Source organism: Rattus rattus, chromosome 9 (genome assembly GCF_011064425.1).
Source record: "Rattus rattus isolate New Zealand chromosome 9, Rrattus_CSIRO_v1, whole genome shotgun sequence".
In the NCBI taxonomy this organism is placed as follows: Eukaryota; Metazoa; Chordata; class Mammalia; order Rodentia; family Muridae; genus Rattus; species Rattus rattus.
This window is the reverse complement of record NC_046162.1, coordinates 62359050-62381037: the sequence shown is the minus strand read 5'-3', so window position 1 is coordinate 62381037 and position 21988 is coordinate 62359050. Positions and strand designations below refer to the sequence as shown.

Here is a 21988-nt window from a genome sequence, read left to right as displayed (position 1 = left end):
GAGTATTTTGCTAATTTAATTTGTTTAGTCACAAATTTAAATTTTAATATAATTTTGATTGATTTGAATTTCTGTATAAGTCTACCTGTCACCTACCTGTCCCTCCTTACCTTTATAATGTGCTTCATAGTTTGCTCTAGCTGTCACAAACTGTTCCATTTCCTAATCCCTTAAGTATCACATTTGCTAGCATTCTGCTTATTTTTATAGCCCCTGTGGTCTTCTTACATTTTATAGGGTGTTATTTATTATTAATTACATGCTATGACAACACATAGCAACAACCTATTAAACTTGCCTTTTGAGAGTCACCATAACATATCTAAAACCTTATATTTTAAGAACCCTACTAAAATTCACAAACATTATTTGGGCAACCACCATAAACAAGATGGAGAGCTACTTACTGAATCCAGAAAGCAAAGGTAAGACCCTGTGCTCTGTGCGATCGCTTGGTTTTTAGAATATCCAACTGTTAGAACAAAGAGAAAACGGTTCTTTTAGAATTCAGTTTTCAGCAGCATAAAGATCAATGTACTTTACACCCCAAGAAAGCCAAGGTCACTTCACACAACCACCCAAACTTCAGGTACAAATTTGAAAGAATAAAAGGAAGGTAAATAGAAAGCAAGCCCACATTCTGTGATGATATCAGAGAACGCCAAGAGTAAGGCATCTGGAACTATATTAAAATAAAAATAAATTGTCCCTGAGGAGAGTGTAAAAGTCTGCTTGCAAGGGAGCTGCACCAAGCATACTTATGTGTGACTGGTTGGCAAATGCTTCTGTTTGAATGCTTCACGGAAGGTTAGATGACCAAGGCCAGGTGGCTGACAATGTCTGCCACATCTGAGTGTGTGCACACCCAGCCCAGGTCACTGCCTAAGTACGTACTAAGCATTCAGTGCTCAGCACAGACCCAAGGGAACTTTTAGTCATGATTAGTCATCCTAAAAGTCCAGAGCTGGGGCAGCCTAAATTGAAGGTTAAAAATAAAAACAAACAAAACCAGTTACTTGACAGTGATCAGCCCAGGGTTTCACACAGCAATGAAGGCAACCCTTACTGTAGGACGGAGCACGGGGACCAGACCCGAAGAAGCAGACTGCAGGGGATACAGAACTTAAGCAAAGAGGTCCTTCAGGGCTAAAGAGCTGGGAAAGTGATTGTCTTGGATGGAGAATCCAGTTTGGCCTCTGCTTCAGGGACTGGTGATGCCTTATCCCCAGGGGATACATAGTAAAGTATTTTGCAAAATCATTCCCTTCAAAGATACTACAAGTGAATTGTTAAAAACAAAACAAACAAACAAACACTCCATGGTGGCAATTCAATGAATGGTGCCAAAAAAGCAGAAGAACTTAAAAGACAAAAATCACCACAAAGAGGATTACAGGGAGAACTGTGCTGTGATTGACACAAACAGAAAAGCAAGTGTGGGGCAGAACCTTGGATGCAGACGGGTTGGAGGAACAAATCACTTCTGGAGGAGCTGACTGTTGGGCTAAGAGGGCTGAGCTTTGCCCTACGGACAAGGGAATTACAGAGGTTTGGACATTTGGGGCACTGTACAAAAAGTGACACAGGCTCGCCAGGGTGCCAAAGGTAGAGCCATTAAAGCAAAATCAAACCAGAAGAGGGCGCTACTGTGGCTTTAAGGAGGGCCAACTCTTCCTGGAAAAGCCTACCAACACCTGAATCACATCAACCAGATGGTTACAGTCTTGATGCCCCTGAGAAAAGTACACAAAGCAAACTAGATGTGTATAGAGTTGAAACAATAAATCTCTTTGGTATTTGAAGGCAAGCTTAAGAAAGTTGGGAACAGAGTGCATGTGTGTGTGTGCGAACGAACACACACACACACACGCGCGCGCGCGCGCGCGCGCGCGCGCACGGGGCAGGGAGGATGGGGAGAGAAAAGAGAGAGACAGAGACACCAGGGGGCAAGAGGAGTAATGCTATGACTGAAAATGTAAAAGCAAGACACAAGACAATGGGAAGCTGCCCTATTTGCTCAAGCCCCCTAAGATCCAACCCAAACTAGCATCCTTCTGCGGGGTTTATATGCAGCAGCAGGTTAATTTCCAGCACTAATCTCTAGAACTTGGCCAGTCCAAACCAGTTAGCAATGGCCCAGATTTTGAAAAACCGTAAGCATAAACAAAAGCAGAGGAGGAGATGATCACAAAAGGTAATGCAGTACCTCTTACCCTGAGACAGATTTGCAACCACTAGAAAACCCCAGGGCCATCCCTACAGAGCAAAGCAAGCATCTAGAATAAACACCTCCTCAGAACCTCAACAACAACAAAAGAAGTCGTCCTTCTTCACAAGCACGCTAAAATTAACAGAATTCTGTCACAAAAGTTGCTTATGAAAAGTCAGATTTTAAGAGAGAGACTGAATCCTTGAATCTGTAATGAAGGGGGGTCCCAGCCCACTGAAGATGCTGGAGCTTCTCACAATGAATCTTGTGTTTGGCAAAGACAAGGAATTTGCTCTAATATTACTGCCTTGAAGAAAGTCAAATGTTTGTGTGGGGGCTCCATGTTTGGGGAGGCCAGTCCCTTTGTGAGGGTAGTCGGTTGCTATGGTTCCAACAGGAAAAAACCTAGCTCCATGGAGATATTAGCATTCCTCACTCCTGGAGAGGAGCAGTCGGCTGTGGCTCATTCTGCCTTTAGCAAAAGGCCACATGGTAAAATGTATTTCTGTTGTTATATGATTATGTTATTTCTAAAAAGTGACTCTTCACCCACTACAAATAACCCGGCATTCCTGGAAACAAGATGTTTGAATTTGTCTAATGACTAAGGTAACATGTCCAGCACTCCACTGGGGTCCTCAGTTTTATACTGTCCTTGTCATAGAGTGCATTCAGACATGATATGACTCAGTGACAAGCAGTGAAAGACAAAATCTGTTTTTAAAGTGGAGACAAGAAACATCGGTTATCAAAATGCCCTTTCCATTCGATGACAGAAGCTGCAAAATCCCTCTTAACTAAAGAGTACCAAAGAACATTTAGTTTCAGATTCATGTTTCAGAAGTTGAAGCATACATTGTGTAATGTCCCATGTAGTTTTCTATTTCAATGTAAAGACAGTAAAACTAGGAAATAATTTCCAGAAGATATTAACATTTTCCAAACGCACAAGATGAGGACAAGTGAAGAGAGTGTTGCCATTCTTGAATCTCATTCCTCAGTCTATTCTTTTATCAGACAGGTCTCTCATGAACCTAGATCTCACTAAGCAGGCATGGCTGGCTGTCCCCAGGACTTGGCCTTTCTCCAAATATGCTACCACACCCAGATTTTTTGACACACATTCTAGGGATTAAACTTGGGTCTTCACACTTGTAAGGCAAACACTGACGGAGCCATCTCTTTAGCCCTAAAAAGCAGTTTTATTTAAACTTTGTCTTAAATATTGTTCATGCTATTGTGCTTCCTCAAACTGCACTCCTGCAGGCAACATTTCTTAGGGTTCATCTTGACAGACCAGGTTCAGCTGAGGCTTAGCAGCCCAATAGTGCTGACTTGAGCTTCCAACATCTACCCTGTACTTCACCCAGAACAGCAAACACGAGAGAAACTAAACATCAGCCGGAGACCACAGAGGGCAGTAACATCAGCATAGCAGGCTTTCAGATTGGGCAGGTGAAATATAAGCTACTTTGAGAAAGCAGACAAATTACGTCCAAGGTCCTGAAGACACTGAGACCCAGTATTTCCAGATTGGTGTCTGGATACTGGGGACAACGATAGACCAAAGACGGAAATGAGAACTGGGTGAACTCATGGGCGATGAACAATCAAGGCTGTCCTTGAATCAATCAATCTCTTAACAATCATCAAGTAAAGCAAACATGGTAGCACGGGCCTATAATAACAGGAGGCGGAGGCAGGAGGATTATTCAAGGCTGATGCCAGCCTGGGCTATACAATGAGATGGTGATGAAGGAAGGGAGGAAGAAAAGGAAGGAAGAAGAGCAGGCTGGCCAGCGGGCGGGAGGGCAGGCAGGCAGGATCACTAAGCAACAAGGGGTGGTGGGTGGTGGATGAATCACTAAGTGATGAGAAAGGGGGCCGAGCAGGATCACTAAGTGACCCGAGGACTACAGGTCCTCTACCACCCATGCTCCTTACAGCCATCCAGACGTTACATTAACACAAAGAGCAAGCGCAGGAAGGGGGAGGGACTGTGAAGCACGAGGTCTGGTAACAGCAAGACCTGTCTCTTCCTCTTATTCCTTTTCCTGAGAGCCATCAAAGTATTCCAAGCACACTCACACCTCCTGCTTCCTCCACCTTCCACCCACACAACTCTACTCCAAGATCTCAAAGGAAGCTAAGAGCCCAGGTTTGGGGAATTACCAGTAGCAGCAGGCCCTACATATCCAGGCTGTCACAACCTGTGCCCTAGAGGGAACCCTTACCTGCTGCCTGCTGTCCTTGAAATACACTGGAACTACACAAAGAGTACCCAGTGTGGACACTGTCAAAAATGGGAACACGGTGTATGTGCTGGCTTGACACTCAACTTAAGCTACAGTGACTGGAGGAAAAGGAACCTCAACTGAGAAAGTGACTCTATGAGATTGGCCCGTGGGGCATTTTCTTGGCGGGTGACTGATGGAGCCCAGCCTACTGCAGGTGATGCCAACCCTGGTCAGGTGAGAGTGGGGTGTAAGAAAGTTGGTAGTGGGGAGCATAAGAAGTCAAACCAAGTGAGTCAGGAAGTACAAACAGATAAACATGATTTCTCCATGGTCTCTGCTTCTATTCCTGCTTTGAGTTCCCGCCCTGACTCCCTTAATGATGGAGTGACTATACACTGTAAGGTGAAATAAACCCTATCCTTCCCAAGATGCTTTTGTTAACGATGTTTATCACTGCGATAGAAACCTGACTAAGATTGTATGCTACTTCTGAAATGTTAGAGCTGTGGCTTTCAACCTCAAATTCATCTCAGACCTCCTGGGATATTTGCAATGCTGAAACAGTGTTCCAGATTCTGTGAGAACGTCATAAGCAGGATTTAGGTACCTGGGGTTTTAAATTATCACAGATGACTTCAAATGCAGTCAAATCCTGGAAGCAAGTCACCAACTTACCAGCTCTACACAGCTGGTGATGTAAGTATAAAGTACTTGCCACCAATGCTGAGGGTCTGAGGGTGATTCCAGAACCCATATGGCAGAAAAGAGAGGATAAATCCCACAGTTATTGTCTGACCTACACATGTGTGCCCTCACATTCATACCCACTCACACTGTAAATTAAATAAGTATTAAATAATTAAATGTAGCCAAAGAGGACCCATCTGTCACCAAGAATGACCTGCATGAGGCATACTCTTTTCAAGTCCAGACCTTAAAGTCCCTGACTTATTACAATGAGAAGAAAGACTGTGAGGCAAATCATTTAATCTCAAAAATAAAGGGAGAAACAAAAACCTTGACCCAACATAAAAAATTTCAAAACTTAAGTATTAACTATCATTTAAGGCATCTTTCAAAGAAGATACCTTTAAAATAACAAGAATCATAATGATACACTAGAAGGTAATGAGGTGATCCTTTATAAGTATGAAAAAAGTTATTTTGCCTCTAGAATTCTTTGCCCAGAAAACTAAGTAGGACTTTAAAAAGCACTGTAGACAAGTAGGAATCTTACTTTACTATCTATGTCCCGGGCACAAGGATCATCTGAAGTAGTAGCTCCAGAAAACGGAAGAGATGAGGTTAAGAAGAAAACATTTTCAATGGGAAATAAAGAGAAAACAAGATGTGAATAGAAACCTGAATGTTACCACGGAGACCAGATGGTTCAAGGCTCTATGGGGTTGCAACACTCTGGAAATCCAGTCCCAGCTCCCTTGCATCAGCACCTAATACACTATACTGTGGGTCAGATGCTTACAATGCCGCTAATTTACTACTATGGTCTACCTGCTGGAATCTACTTACACAATATAATTAGGACAATAGTGCATACAAGTTGTTGGGGAGGGTAGCTGGATACTCAGGTGAGGGTTCCATGATCCTTCCCAACCTCTTCCCCTATGAGGGGAGGTAGACAGTCAACAGGCTCAGCTATGATGATCTTTTGAGAGCAGGCCAAAGGCCTGGGGGATTCCTAGAGAATGTGAGTGTTCAGCTCACACTAGAAAATCAGAGAAGCTGGGTTTTGATATTCGACAAGGATGGCAGTAGCAGCTTCAATAGCAACAGGTAGGGAACCTGCCAGTGAGCATTAAGGATACAGGCACCTGAAGGTCCTGCCCACATATAGGGTAGCTCTTCAAATAACCTGGTTAAGAAAATCCCTCACAGGACTGTTCTACTTCTCTGTTACTGTGATAAAGCACACTGACCAGAAGCATTTTAGAGGAGAAAAGGCTTTCTTTGATTTATACTCCCAGGTCTCAGAGTCCATCACTATGGAAGTCAGTGCAGAAATCAAGCACAAATTAAACCTTAGCAGGGCACTGCCTCTCTTCTCTTCTCTCCTCTCCTCTCCTCTCTCCTCTCCTCTCCTCTCCTCTCCTCTCCCCCCCCCTCCCCCCCCCCCTCCTCTCCCCTCTCTCTTTTCCCCCCCCTCTCCCTCCCCTCCCCTCCCTCCCCCTCCTCCTCTCCCTCCTCTCTCTCTCTCTCTCTCTCTCTCTCTCTCTCTCTGGCTTACATTCAGCTAGTTTCCTGCTACAGCCCAAGACCACTCACCCAGGGAATAGAACCATTCACAGTGAGCGGAGCCCTCCTCCCATCAATTAACAACCAAGGAGATCCCTCACAGACAAATCCTTTAGATCGAACTGACCTGGGGAATTCTTCAATTGAGACTCCTTCTGAGGTGATTCTCGGCAGTGTCAAGTTGACAGTGAAAGCTAACTAGGACAGAGGGAAACAGCTGGCTTACTGTCAGAAACGAGGAGGAGGGCAGGAGCATCCCAGAAAGAAGACTGCCACCCAAGAGTCTCATTCTAAAGGTGAAAGAGAAATGAAGACATTCCCAGATAAACTAAAGTTGAGAAAAATCTGTTGATAGCAAACCAGCCTTAGAGAAATCCTCAAGTTATTAAGGCTGAAAAGATCAGCAAGCCCTCAATCCACTCCAAAACCACAGCGCTGGTGAGGGCTGGACTCGTAATTATAAAAGACGATGTGAATACATAACTTTTTTCCTTTCTTCTACTAACTGAACTATCGATTTTGTGAGGTGCCAAGTGGGGAGGGAGGTGACTCACACGTAGGTTTGTGTCCCCAGAGCCCATGTAAGAAGCCAAATGCAGTACCTGTCGCTCATTCGAGTGACGTAATCTTTAACCTTTCATGGCAACCTCCGATGCACTGCCATAACACTCAGGAAAGGCTGGGCAACCTGGAAGTCCAACTGAAGATCGCCTAACATTTCTTTTTTCTTTTTTTTTCTTTTTTTCGGAGCTGGGGACAGAACCCAGGGCCTTGCGCTTGCTAGGCAAGCGCTCTACCGCTGAGCTAAACCCCCAACCCCGATCGCCTATCATTTAGGGAATCATCCAAAATGCTTCATTGTGGGGAAGAAAATGTGGGCTCCAAAAGACATGCATGTTGTTCCAGCAGACACGCATGTTGCTCCAAAAGACATGCATGATGATCTCAGGGAAGGCTGTGGTGCCATGGCCAAGAACAGCATGATACCCAAAGCCATCCCAAGGGCATCTGGAAAACAAGTCAGCTCTTGAGCAACAAGTTGCTTCATTGTTGGGAGGAATTTGAGCTCTGTGCTGAACAAGGAAAAAGACCTCAATGAGCTCGAGCACAGGCCGCTGGCCAATAAGATACAAGCTGCCACCTGATTGGGCCACTGCCCCTGTAATGTTACTGTGGTCCCAGAACACTGGTCACGGGCCCAAGAAAACCCCCTTCTCCCAGGCTTTAGGCATTAACATTAAAATCTCTGGGGGATACTACTGAAATTTTAAGTGATAAACAACTGATAAAGACAGAGACAAAGTGGGAGTCAGCAAAGCCATACCGCTAACGTCTTCCCCTCTGGGTTAATCAAACAGCGGGTGTTTAACAGTGGCAGCATGTACGACCGCAGAGTGATTGATATCACATTAGAAACGGTATTGCTCCTTCTTTGGGAAGGTGTATATGTGACGTTAGCCTCGGTGCTATGCAACGAATACAAGCAGGTCCTGGGTTCAATTCCCAGCACCCATAAAATGGCTGACAATTGCCAGTTAACTCCAAGTCTGAGGACTCTGACGCCCTCTGGTGGCCTTTGATGGTACCAGGCATGCACAAGATGCTCAACCGTACATGCGGTCTCAACACCTATACACATAAAATAACATGAAATTAAAGTTGTTACAAAATTATCCTTCAAGAAAGATGGAATCAAGAAATTCCAAATAGGGGTTGAGGGGATTTAGCTCAGTGGTAGAGTGCTTGCCTAGCAAGCAAAGGCCTGGGTTCGGGTCCCCCAGCTCCGAAAAAAAAAAAAAAAAAAAAAAGAAATTCCAAATAAACAAAAACTGAGGGAGTTTGTGGATCTCCTATAGGGATAGAGGGGAATCCTGGGGCTAAACAGGAGCTTGAAGCCGAAGAATGTAAACAGTTCCGATCAAGGTGGGACATAGCAAATATAAAAGACTGCATTCCCTCATTCTGATCTGCATGTATTTGCAATATGACTTATAAGACGATACATGGGACAACATAATCTATGTTAATAGGCGCAATTCATAATGAACCTCTGTGGACACACAACGAAGATGTAATTTTTATAACATCAAGTAAGGAGTTGAGAGGTGTGAGGAACTAAAGCTAAAATGCTATTAATTTGACCTACGTTAGTGACAAGATGACTATTATAATCCCTATATTAACTAATTACAAAAACATAGGAAGGAAATAACAGGGGACTTAAACAGAACACCAGGGAACAAGTAAATACCCACAAAAAGGCAGAATTACGGGACTGAAGAATGAACACAAGAGAAAGAAGACATTTAGAAGTCAGAGCAGTTAATAGCAAATGTCCTCCTTGTAGGTGAAGTACAGTTATATTTAAGTAGGTTAAAATCCCCAATTAAAAAATAAACAGTGGCAGAACAATTTATTTATTTACTTATTTATTTATTTGGGTTTTTAAAGACAGGGTTTCTCTGTGTAGCTTTGGCTGTCCTGGAAATTGCTCTGTAGACCAGGCTGGCCTTAAACTCACAGAGATCCACCTGCCTCTGCCTTCCAAGTTCTGGGATTAAAAACAGGTGCCACCACCACCTGGCTATGGCAGAACAATTTTTAAAAATTACTCATCCAGATATCTTACATCTACAATCTCAGAATTTGGAGAAACTGAGGCAAGAGAATCCCAAGGTCAAGGCCAGCCTGAGTTACACAGTAAGACAAAACAAAACAAATAATAATAAATCATAAAAACAATAATAAAAAAAGTCTCAAAACATAAAAATTAATAAATTTAAAAATGACTCCTCTAAATGTTGTAAGAGGTCCATGCACACAATGAGCTGAAAGACAGCATTTAAAAAATATCCCTTGTAGTAATTACAAAGAAAGCTGCGTGGCTGTGCAAATACCAAATAAAAACCAATTTTATTCCTAAATTATTTTAAGAAACAAATAAACAAAACCCAACATCATTATACTGATAAGGGGATCCATCAATCAAAAAGACAAAAATTATACCCGGAGAGCCTCTGAGTAAATGAAGTAACAAAGTAACCAACATAGCTAGATTGAAAAAAGGGAAAACTCAAATCACTGAAATACATCAGCACCAGCCTTGCCAAGGGCCCAAAGGGTTAGGGGTGGAAACTCTGGACACCGTGTGTCAGGAACGTGAGTGAAGCAGAGAAACTCCTGACATAGAAACTAAAAAGTGAGGACTCAGGAACAAAAAAATAAGCTCAGAATCCAATGGTTTCACCAATGAATTCTACCAAGCAAGAGAATTAACACTAGTCCTTCTTAAATATTTCCAAAAGTTAGAATATATCCTCCATTCCCTAAGCTGTCCTAGAGGTCAGAATTCCTGACATCAAAGCCACCAAAAAATATTGTAAGAACTGAAGGCCAAAAACATCCCTCATGAACACACAAACCAAAAAAATCCTTAATAAAAGCCACCTGCAGCAGCTCACCCCTTTAATCCCAGAAATTGGGAGGCTGAGGCATGTTAAATTCTAAGCCAGCCTGATCTACACCGTGAAAACTTGTTTTAAAAAAAATCTTTAAAAAGAGATGGAGAAATATCTCGGTTAGCAAAATACCGCCACACGACCACGAGAAACTGTATCTCTACTACCCATATGAAAGGCAGAGCATGGTGCTAAATCTCTATAATCTTAGCCCTGGGGAATCAGACAGAAAGAGCATTAGCCAAGCATTAGTCTTGCCAAATCAGTGAACACGAGTTTTAATAAGAGACTGTCTTAGTCAGGGTTTCTGTTCCTGCACAAAACATCACGACCAAGAAGCAAGTTGGGGCGGAAAGGGTTTTTTTCAGCTCACACCTCCACATTGCTGTTCATCACCAAAGGAAGTCAGAACTGGAACTCACACAGGGCAGGAACTTGGAGGCAGGAGCTGATGCAGAGGCCATGGAGGGGTGCTGCTTACTGGATTACTTCCCCTGGCTTGCTCAGTTTGCTTTCTTATGGAACCCAGGATTGGAACCCAGGGACAGCACCACCCACAATGGGTTGAGTCCTCCCTACTTGACCACTAGTTGAGAAAATGCCTTACAGCTGGGTCTCAGGGAGGCATTTCCTCAAGGGAGGCTCCTTTCTCTGTGATAACTCAAGCTTGTGTCAAGTTGACACACAAAACCAGCCAGTACAGAGACTTTGTCTCAAAAAATAAGGTGAAGAATGATGGTGAATTTCTAGCCTCCACATTCATGAACATGTAGACAAGCATTCATAAACACACACACACACACCACACACACATATAAACACACATACACACACACACACACACACGAATGTGCTCGCATGCAAATGCCCTCACACATCCAAATCAGAAGGAAAACTACCTCTACTTCTGTTAATACATGGCTCTATCTTAACCACTGAACTGAGAACGGGACCCCTGTTGAAGGAATCAGAGAAAGGACTGGAAGAGCTTGAAGGGGCTTGAGACCCCATATGAACAACAATGCCAACCAACCAGAGCTTCCAGGGACTAAGCCACTACTCAAAGACTATACATGGACTGACCCTGGGCTCCAACTTCATAGGTAGCAATAGCCTAGTGAGAGCACCAGTGGAAGGGGAAGCCCTTGGTCCTGCCAAGACTGAACCCCCAGTGAACGCGATTGTTGTGGGGAGGGTCGTAATGGGGGGAGGATGGGGACGGGAACACCCATATAGAAGGGGAGGGGGAGGGGTTAGGGGGATGTTGGCCCGGAAACCGGGAAAGGGAATAACAATCGAAATGTAAATAAGAAATACTCAAGTCAATAAAGAAAAAAAATATTTTTTTAAATTGTGCAAACAAATTAATCAAAGCTGTAAGATCTCCAGTATCAACAATAAGAAAAACGAGCAGTCCAAGTAGGAAATTAGGAAAACAATTTATTTGGCTGAGAACATACATCAATGGTGAAGTGTTTGCTTGTATACGTAACAAAGATGAACAGAAAATAAAACAAAAGGCTGCAGCAGCCAAAAACATGGGACAGGCATACGGATGACCACACAGATCAATGGAGAATAGTCCAAAAGTGAACTCATGCATCCGTGGTTAACTGATGCCTGACAAGATAAAAAAGTCACACGGCGGGCATGGTGGCACATATCTCTAATCCCAGAGGCCAGCCTGATCTATAGAGCAAGTTCTAGAACAGCCAGGGCTACACAGAGAAACTCTATACTGAAAAATGAGAGAGAGAGAGAGAGAGAGAGAGAGAGAGAGAGAGAGAGAGAGGAGAGAGAGAGAGAGAGAGAGAAAGAGAGAGAGAATATGAATGAATGAGAATGAATACAAGTGCAAAAGAGCTGTTGATGATTGGAGAGATGGGTTCTGGGGTTAGAGCACCAACTGCTCTTCCAGAGGTTCAAAGTTCAATTTCCAGCACCTAGGTGGCAGCTGACAGGTGCCTGTGACTCACCTCCAGGAATCTGACTCCCTCTTTGGCCTCAGGCACCAGGCAGATCATATGGTACACAGACATATACACCCATATACATTAAAAAAGAAAGAATACTAAATGATATTGAAACAAGATAACACCTATAGGTTCTTCAAAAATGATGTTTAGTCAGGGGACTAAACCTTTATAAAGATGAACAGTCCTGTCATTTATAGGAATTAACTCACAGTGGACTGAAAGACTAACTATAAGAGATAAAGGAATAAAAATCCCTAAAGTAAAAAAAGGAGTGATTTCTTTCCTACGTTGATGTAGCAACGGTTGTTTGAGATACTGACGCCATGAAGAAAAACTAAACTGGATTTTATCAACTGTGAACTTTTGTGCACCAAAGGTAATTACCACAAGAGGCTAAAAAAACAATCCAAAGAATGTAAGACAGCGTATGTAAATTATACATCTAATCACGCTCTGGTGTGCCACATAGATACACTCCTATAGCTCAGCAGAGAAAAGAGAACTACTCAAGGAAACAACGGACAAAGGTGGATCCAAGGATTCACATAGCACGCAAGGCTCAACATCATTAGCCATTTGGAAACACAAACAAACCCACAATCAAATACCTCACACTCGCCAGAATGGCTATAATAGTAATTATAAAAGGAATAACAGGTAACAGCCAGGATATGAGTAAACTGAGATTAACAGTTTGGTGGGTACTCAAGTTGGAAAATATAAAATTATAAGGTATATGGTCAATAAATTTGAAAAACAATGTTCATGTATTCAAAATAGTTGAAAACTCAAGTGTTCCAACAAAAACTTGTACACAAGTTCACTGAGAAGAATTTCCCAGAAGTGGAGAAAAATCTAAACACCGATCAATTGATGAATGAATAAACAAAATGGTTTATCTGTACAACGGAATTTTTCTCTAATAAGGAATAAGGTATTGGTACATTAAAATATTAATAAAACTGTGCTTAAGGAATTACAGACATGAACTACATTGGCAATCGCCTCGAACCAAGGTAGCCCATACACTTAAGAGAAAGCCGTTTATCAAAGATCAAAGCACGAGCAGATCTGGTATCTGGTCAGGGCTTCCTGATTCATTGAGGTTATTTCCCCTCTGTCCTCACACATCAGAAGGGTAAAGGATTATTTGGGGCCTTTTCCACAAAGCACTAATCCTATTTCCATTCATGAGTCTCCACCCCCATGACCCTATCATCTCTCAAAGACCACACCTCCTAAAACTTACACATGGATTAGGCTCCACCTACAAATGGAGTGAACACAGAGACAGCAATAAGGCCTTACCAAAGGAGAAACCGACTGAATGGGAGGCAGTGGTGGCAGAGGCAGACAGATCTCTGAGTTCTAGGTCAGCTTGCTCTATGTGTGTGTGTGTGTGTGTGTGTGTGTGTGTGTGTGTGTGTGTGTGTGTGTGTGTGTAAGAGGGAGAGGGGAGGGGAGGGGAGGGTGAAGGGGGAGGGAGAAGGAAAGGGGGAGGAAGAGGAGAGGGAAAAGGGGAGGGAGGAGACAGAGATAGAGGGAGACAGACAGGCAGACAGACAGGCAGACAGACAGACAGACACACTGAGGCCCACTTGGTTCTAAGTAGGCAGTAGACCTAATCACCAGACCTGGAGATTACCAGGATGCTTTTTTTCCACCAGGATACTTTTCTCCAGATTGTAACAATATGAAATCATTTAAGTTTGTTGCTAAGAAACTGCAATTACAATTTAATATGTTACCTCCTCTGGGAGAAGGAGAGTCATGGCCTCCGATGACTACCGAGATGCCAGAATCTTCCAGTTTCACCTTCCATTTTTCAATGATGGCCCTAGACTTGTCCTGTAAGTATGACACAGCAGGTCAGGAAACGTCCCTCAAATGTGTTCTGCAAAATATTAAATCACCCAACAGCTGGATGGTAAATACCTTGCTGGCATCATTAAAAACTGAGAGCTCCATGGTGCCTTCAAAGTCTTGCTGTAAAACAGACATCAAGCACTCGTCCAACCATTGTTCAGCATTGTGCACCGGGAGGATAATAGACTAGAATTCAGAGAAATGGGTTAACAAACAGCCATGCACAACTGCACTCCCTTCAGCAGCCATGAAATATATATCCCACAAGATGAAGCCCTGGCCTTCAGGTCTAGAACCAGGCCTCATGATGGGGCATGCCCAGCAAACCAAAGATTTCTACTTCTCTTCTCTAAGCTCTTGGTATTCATTTGGTCCATAATATTTAATAGGTCTTAGGTATCCCTTAAGTCCTTGATGCTTTTAAAAGATGTTCCATTTATTCATCTGTTATTGTATGTGTACACATGACCATGGGGAACAAATACAGGTTATCAAGTTTGGTAGGAAGTACTTTACCCACTGGTCTATCTGTCGCATACCCTTCCAGATGCGGGGGAGGGGATGTACTTAAAAGCACCAAAATGATCCCTCACTCAGTGGTGGATTCATGACTTCAATCACTAGGCAAAAGCATCATCATTCTGGTTAAACATCAATCCCCTGCTCAGGAGAACCAGACTCCAACAGAGTGACCCCTTCATAGGGGTCATCACAGGTCATCAAAGAGCCAAGCTGGACCAAGAGGGCATGTGGAGGCCCCATTGTTCTACATTTGAATTCTGGCACCTTTTTCTCAGGGAGTCTCGCAAAGTCAAAAGTTTCTAAAGGTGCATGGAATAAAATCACTGAAACCTGACAGCCAAAGGAACAAGGAACTGCCTCAATTTCATATAACACAGTAAGTGGTGGTGGAAAAAACAGCCACGGAAATTAGCAGTCGGCATCACCCTTGAATTAATGTGAAAAGGAAAATTGGACATGTTTCTAAGCAGGAAAACCAATAGGTAGGTAGGTGTGAACACATACATACATATATGTGCATGTTACATAGCTATATACAACAGACAATAGATATAAAATCTCTACAGACGGGCGGGAAGAAAAAAAAATCTCTACAGACAAGGCCTACATATAATATAAACAATATCTACATATAATACACTTTAAATTACTGAATCTAAACATGGCTATAAGACGCTTGTAATGGAGTGCTGAAGACACAATTTACCAGGTTCTTTACAGATGAAACGCTCTTTGAGGATCGGAGGATCCAAAAGTGGCATTCTGTCCCGTTCGTGTTTATTCTGAAAGCATGCTGCTTAAAGACTTTTTATAATTTATTTGAGCTGCTAGGGATCGAACCCAGGGCCTTTCACACGCATGTCAGAGTTACACCCCAGTCCTCTGGGCTCATTTTGTACAGGAAAAGAACATTTTTAATTTTTCTCAAGACCTACAAGATTTTAACTGAAGAAGGGTGGTATGACTCATATTTGTTATCAGTAAATGTGACTCGGATGCTCGAAGGTTTCGAGGTCATCCTCGGTTGCATGTGTTGCAGGCCAGCCAGAGCTACAGACCTTACCACATAAAAACGATATTAATTTCTGACGAAGGCCTTGATTTTCCGGTTTCCAATTTCAGTAAAACTGGCATGAAAAATACATCACTTGGCGTTGAGCCTGTGAACCATACTTAATGTGTCCGGACCAACATCTAAGCCACCAGCTGGGTATGTAAGGCAGGTGTGGCAAGCAAGTGAGCGGAGCTAAGGGGGGAGGGGCGCTAGAGAGCAGGGCAGGTAGGTGTGCAGGTTAGTGTACGGTAACGAGCTCCATCTGTACACATGTCCACCTTGAACAGGAATGATAGGAACCCTCCAAGATGAGGTTCCTGAACCCGTGGCAACCGGTTTCCTACAGGAAACCTAGCGGCTCTAGGATAACTACCGTGAAGGGAGGGAGAAACAACAACAGAAGAAGGGACAAGAGGGCTGGGCCGTGTCTCACCCAGCCATACCTACCACTAGGGCCAGCGGGGCGCGCTTTGTGGCGTCCTCGGGTAGCTGCATAGCGCGGCTCCACTGCCCTTCTCCTACTATCGCAGTCCTGCCTAGGAGGCCAAAGCGTGCACAGCAAGCTCCGGGAGGCTGTGCACAGACTGGACCACTTCCGATTGGTGCAAAGCCACGTGGCTCGCTAGGGACTGGTGGCCTGTCCCTGCCTTACTCCGAGTAGGTTTCGAGCCTTAGGGGTGTGGGCGGGCGGAAGGGGAATAGCAATGTTTTATTGGTGTAGATACGTGTCAGTCAGTAAGGGAAGGCGGTACTTCGAGCAGAGTGCCCAGTGAGGCGGCGTGTCAGTGTTCTATAGATGATGGGACTCGTGGAGCAGGAGGGGAAAGCCGGCGTTCTTGGCTCCAGCAGCTAGGACCAGCAGGCTTCGGGGGTGGGGGGGGGGGTAGGGGGTGGCCAGTGCTGAGTGTGGGCGGGACCTGGCCGAGCAAAGGGTTGCGCTTCCGAAGTCCGTGGGCGCTCATGCCTTTCTGCCCTTGTAGTTCTCACTTGCCTTTGCGGCTTCTCGTCCTGCCCAGCCTGTCGGAAATCATCGCAAACTGATGTCCACAGCCAAACTAATGTTATAAAAATACTTCAGAATGGGGCAACTTGTGAGGGGCTCCACCCTGTGCAAGTAGGTGGTTACTTAGAAATACAAACCCGACCACAGGTTGGGCCTATATAACTGTAAAAAGAAAAAATGCCAGTAAGTTTGAAACAAACAGGCGACATTTCATCAGAATCGTGTTTGGTCTGACTACTCCATTCCAGACGAGGAGGAAGGAACCCTCCCGGAGGAAGGTTCACTGGTCTGGACTGGGTCTACCTGGAATGAGCCAAAGGTAGATAGATATAGCTCAGATGGACCCAAGGCACTGAAGAGTGTGGCCTGCATTTGATTGCTTGCTGCTCAGTCAAAGCCAAATGGCTGAGTTCCTATGCTACACAGAGATTCAGCGTCCGGGGGAGTGGGCGGGGGTGACAAGGGAAGGAAGTGTGCTATGAACTGTGGGAGCCCCATAGAACCAAAAGGTTTCAGTAAATTACTTCCAAAGGATGGTGACAATCTCTGGGCTGCATGGGAACCCAGATAGAGATAAAACACCTGATTACTTAATGTAGATAACCCATGTATATTTCGTTTCCAAAAAAGAGTGCTTTTCTGACTTATTTTTGTGCCTGCAGTTTCTCTGAATGGTCATCCTACAACTAGAAGTTTATTTTAAGATGGCATGTTTTGGTCATCCACACCCTCCCATTTGTAAGGGGTAACACTGAGGTCACCCACTGGCCTTGGCACCAAGCATCCCTCAAGAGTTTTCACACTTAAAAATAGCAGGAGATGGGTGGAAGAGATGGCTCAACGGATAAAGGCAGTTGCTGCTAACTAAGAACCCTACTTTGAGCCCTGGGACCCACATGGTGTCAAGGAGAGACCCTTATTCCCACGAGTTATGGAGTCTGACCTCCAAAAATAGGCCATAGTGAATACACACCCACACCCCCAACATATGCACAAAATAAAATGTAATTTTAAAATAGCAAGAGCTCTCAGCAAAGCTTTAGGCTACAGTGTTTGTCAAAATTTTGGTTAATTTATTTTATGTATATGAGCGTTTTACCTACATGTATGTGTGTGTACCACATGCCTCCCCGGTGCCCATGAAGGTCAAAAGAGAGTGCCACATCTCCTGAAACTGGAATTACAGACAGCTGTGAGCCACCAGGCAGGTGTTGGGACTCAAAACCATGTCTCTGCGAAAGCAACAAGTGCTCTTAACTCCCGAGCCAACTTTCCAGTTCAGGGCTAGAGCTTATGCATTAAAATATTTTCCTCAGTAGAAAACAGTTTTTTGTTTTGTTTTGTTTTTTTCTCCCCCAAAGGAAAGAGTCTGCATTGTCCCTGGCAGTTCAGCAAAGGAACCAAGTACCCTTAGCAATCTTACCAGCTTAACTTTTGGAGATGCAGTAGTGCCCTACAGTCTGTTCTAGGCATTGCCAGACCTTTTCCTGACTGTATAAACAGGATGTTCACCCTCTTCCACGAAGCTGGAACAGAGCTATGCTAGAACCTGTGCAGGATACTGGAGAGATCTCTAACTCACCTCACATACAGAAGGCGAGCAAGTGATAAAAAGCACAAGCGCTCTGTAAAGCAGGTGTGCTTTGTCTAGCACTGTGCTGCCCCTCTTACCTGGATTAACCCACTCAGGCTGCTACTCTTAAGGGCTCTAAACTAAGGCATATGGCTGTGTCTATGAGCACCTCGTTCACAGTAAAAAATAAAGGTTTCCTTTTTAAAAATTAGATCAAATGCAAAACGTTCCTTAGCATCTTACAAAGCAAAGCACTGTGTCACGTATGATATTTTTGCTGAAATTGCACCTTATCTGAGAAGCCAGTAGGAAATAGAAACCATTAAATGAGTTGAGTGGAAATACAACCTTATCTTTAAGTCTGACCAAAGCAATCTGAGGATTTGTTTTCAAAGACCTAATGGTCTCTCAGAGTTAATGTGTGGAGAATAGTTTCATTTTAAATGACTTAGTAGTAAGTAGCGTTCCAGCTCTGAGAATGGGCTGGAGATAAGGAAGCACAGGTAGTTTCTACACATTTGCAGCACATGGTGTTTGGAGTGGGCTGGGGTTGCTTGTATCTCGCCTCCTGTAATCTTTTGCAGCAAGAAAATTGCTTTTTAGATATATCCTCCAACACAATATGTGTAGACATTCTTAAAAATGTTTTCTTTAATGTATACGAGTGTTCTGCATGCATATGTATGTGTATTGTGTGTGTTAGCTGTGGAGGCCAGAAGAGGGTGCTAGATCCCCCAGAACTGGAGTTACAGGTGGTTATGAACCAACATATGGGTGCTGGGAATCAAGCTAAGATCCTCACAAAAACAACCAGCAATCTTCATGACTAAGCCTTCTCGACAGAACTAGTATTGTACAACAGTTTTCTCTGATTTTGAAGCATTCCATCCTGCAGGGAAGCTCCTTAAACCGGAAGGTAAACAACTCGAATTACCTTCAGGAAGCTCCTGAAACTAATCAGATTCAATAGTCCCCCCCACCCCCACCAAAATAAACAATAAAAGCTGAGAAAGTCCCTCTCAGACTAAAGGAAGCTGAGCTAAAAGAAGACTTGGACCATAATAGCTGCCTTGAAGAAGCAGAAGCCAGTCAAACTGCCTGGAACAGGTTTAGACCAACTGAGGCACATAAACAGAACACTCTCCAACCTGTTGGGTGGCCTGCAGGCTGTGCAGTATGCTCTAGGATCCCAGCTTTTGTGAGCTGTTATCCATGCTGGGGTGGGCCTTGGTGATGCAGCTGTCCTTTGAATCATTTTCACTCCTGAAAGAAACAACAATAAAATGCATTGGTCCACCAAATTGGACTCGGGTAGTATCTGTACTTTGGTCTGTCATGACAAAGGGTGAATCGTTAGTTATGTGTGTTCCATATCCCCAAGAAAAGCTTTGTCATAAACACCTGGGAACTCCTTTTTGCAAACATTCAGAGTGCCAAAGCACTGCGAAAGTTCATGGCGGCAGCAGGTGCTGTTCTGAAATCCAAGGGCAGTGGAACCTAAGCTTGATACCCTTGAAGTAGGGTGTAAGTGTTAATTCTGGGCTTTTCTACAACCCTCTTGTTCCCAAATAAATGACACAATGACCTAATAATTATTAAAAGGCTTCAAGCACAGTCGCTGGACAGATACTCATCTACTCTAACCTGATCATGCTTGCTTGGACTACTCCCCAGCCACATGCCCCACTACCTGCCATCTGAGTCTTGCCCTAGCTCACTCTGCTCCATGTGTGTCCTCACGGCTGCTCCCTTGGTGACCTGCTCATAAAGAATCCTCTTGGTTCTCCCCTGACACCTCTGTCTCTCCTTGGGACCTCCTGGCTGAGATCAGAAGTCCAGCCTCCCCTGTCTTCTTGCCCAGCTATAGGCTGATAATTTCTTTATCATAACTATTCAGAAGTGATGGGAAAACAGTTTTTACCATCATTGAGACACGAGATGCTCTAATAATCATGACAACGCCCACGTCCAGACTGCAAGGAGATCTCTGGGCATAGAAATCAGCATCTGAGATATGCACTGCACAAAACCATCCCCTAACTGTAGGGAGTCTCACCAAGGTACCGTCAAAGGGCCAGGCTATGGAGACTGGCACCAGAGCAGGCAGAATATAGGAAATGGGCAGGGCATTGTGTTTACTGTATCGAAAGTATGTGGTCTCGAATCAGGGAAGAGGAACAGGGACGAGAGATGCAGATGGGCATCTGGAGGAGAGTGATACGAAACTCCTGAAGCTGTGGCTTGATGCTGCTTATACAAAATGCTCAGGGAAGCTACATATGTGTCTTTGGAGGCCTCAGTGCTAACTGCCCAGGACTTCAGGGGAGGGCAAACCATTATAGTCTGAAATGTCATGTCGCCCAGGCTCCTTTATGGGAACCTGGCCCCCAGAGGATGATGTTAGATGGGGCTTTTTAGGAGATACTGAGCTTGTTAAATTAGTTGCCTTATACAAGACACTTAAGGGAACTCTACATCTTCTTCGATGTGAGGACACATAAGAGGTACCATCCGTGAGGAAGTTGCCCTCACCAAACACCGAATCTCCTGGTGACCATGAACTCCCGGCCTCTAGAACTATGAGAAATAAAACTCTACTGCTTATAACTCACCCAGACTCTGTCTGGTGGTGGTGGTGGTGGTGTACACCTTTAATCCCAACACTCAGGAAGCAGAGACAGGCAAATCTCTGACTAAAAGACCAGCCTGCTCTATAGAGAGCGGATTCCAGTACAGTCAGAGTTGCACAGAGAAATCCTGTCCTGAGAAAACAAAAATAAATAAAAATTAACTTAACCAGACTGTGATATTTTGTTAGAGCAACCAAACACACTAAATGCTAGTTTCTAAAATGTACAATTACATGATTCTGGTACTGGAATCAAAGACTCACTGAAGGTCTACATGGATATGACAAGGCTTGGGTGTTGCTGGGCCGTCGGTGATGGTCTTCCAGGTACACCACCAGAAGAGATCAAGATGAAAATTTTAAAGCAATAACCAGATGGGCTCTCAAGACAGCTGGAGCTCAAGACCTCCAGTGTTCTTCCCAAGTTTACGAATGGGACAGATCTCAATTTACCTCAACGGAACCTCTCCCTGCTGGAGGTCAGAATACTTGGACCATAGAAAACTGCACATGGCGATCAGCACACCTCCAAAAAACTCTCCAGTCCTCAAGAGGAAAGCAGGCTATGGCTAGACACAGCTCCCACTTCTATGCTACCTCACTATTTTATAGACTAGTTATACCTCACACTTAAAATTTAACGTCTCATTCAAGACATTATACTTTTTAGAAATATAATGTACAGGACATAGGTTTGCTGTGGACACGATCCCAAGAATTCTGTCTTTCGGCAGCACGTGCTCCTAGAATCCAAATCTGGGGATTAGAGTTCCTGTGAGACACCCCTGTGATGTAGTCAGAGAGTAATTCCTGTGTGATGTGTTCCTGAATGAGGGTAAACCCTTGTCCTGTAGCAGTTTGTTCCTAGATTAAAGCCTTCCATCTTGGAAGGAAACCTCTTAAGACATAGAATATAAAAGGGGAGGTTGAAACAACCAAACATTTTATGATGGTATTCCAAGGTGTACTGCCTGGTTTTGTGTATCCACTTGATACAAGCTAGAGTCATCAGAGAGGAAGCAGCCTCAGCTGAGGATCCAGCTGTTAGGCGTTTCCTCAACAAGTAATCAATGGGAGAGGGCCCAGCCCACGGTGGGTGGTGCTATCCCTGGACAGGTAGTCTTGGGTTTTATAAGAAAGCAGGCTGAGCAAGCCATATGAGGCAAGGCAGTAAGCAGCACCTCTCTATGGCTTCTGCATCAGTTCCT

At 44.1% G+C, this 21988-nt stretch overlaps 1 protein-coding gene across 1 annotated transcript in view; it reads right to left on the bottom strand.

Moving 5' to 3' along the window:
• B3gntl1 (UDP-GlcNAc:betaGal beta-1,3-N-acetylglucosaminyltransferase like 1) overlaps positions 1–16152 on the bottom strand; it is a 54968-nt gene extending 38816 nt beyond the window's left edge. The window contains exons 1-4 of the mRNA XM_032912779.1: positions 16023–16152; positions 14069–14185; positions 13882–13981; positions 408–472 (exon numbers count right to left, since the gene is read on the bottom strand). Coding sequence (XP_032768670.1) covers positions 408–472; positions 13882–13981; positions 14069–14185; positions 16023–16070 — 330 coding nt within the window. The 5' untranslated portion in view covers positions 16071–16152. The remainder of the gene's footprint in view (positions 1–407; positions 473–13881; positions 13982–14068; positions 14186–16022) is intronic.
• Positions 16153–21988: the final 5836 nt, after the last annotated feature.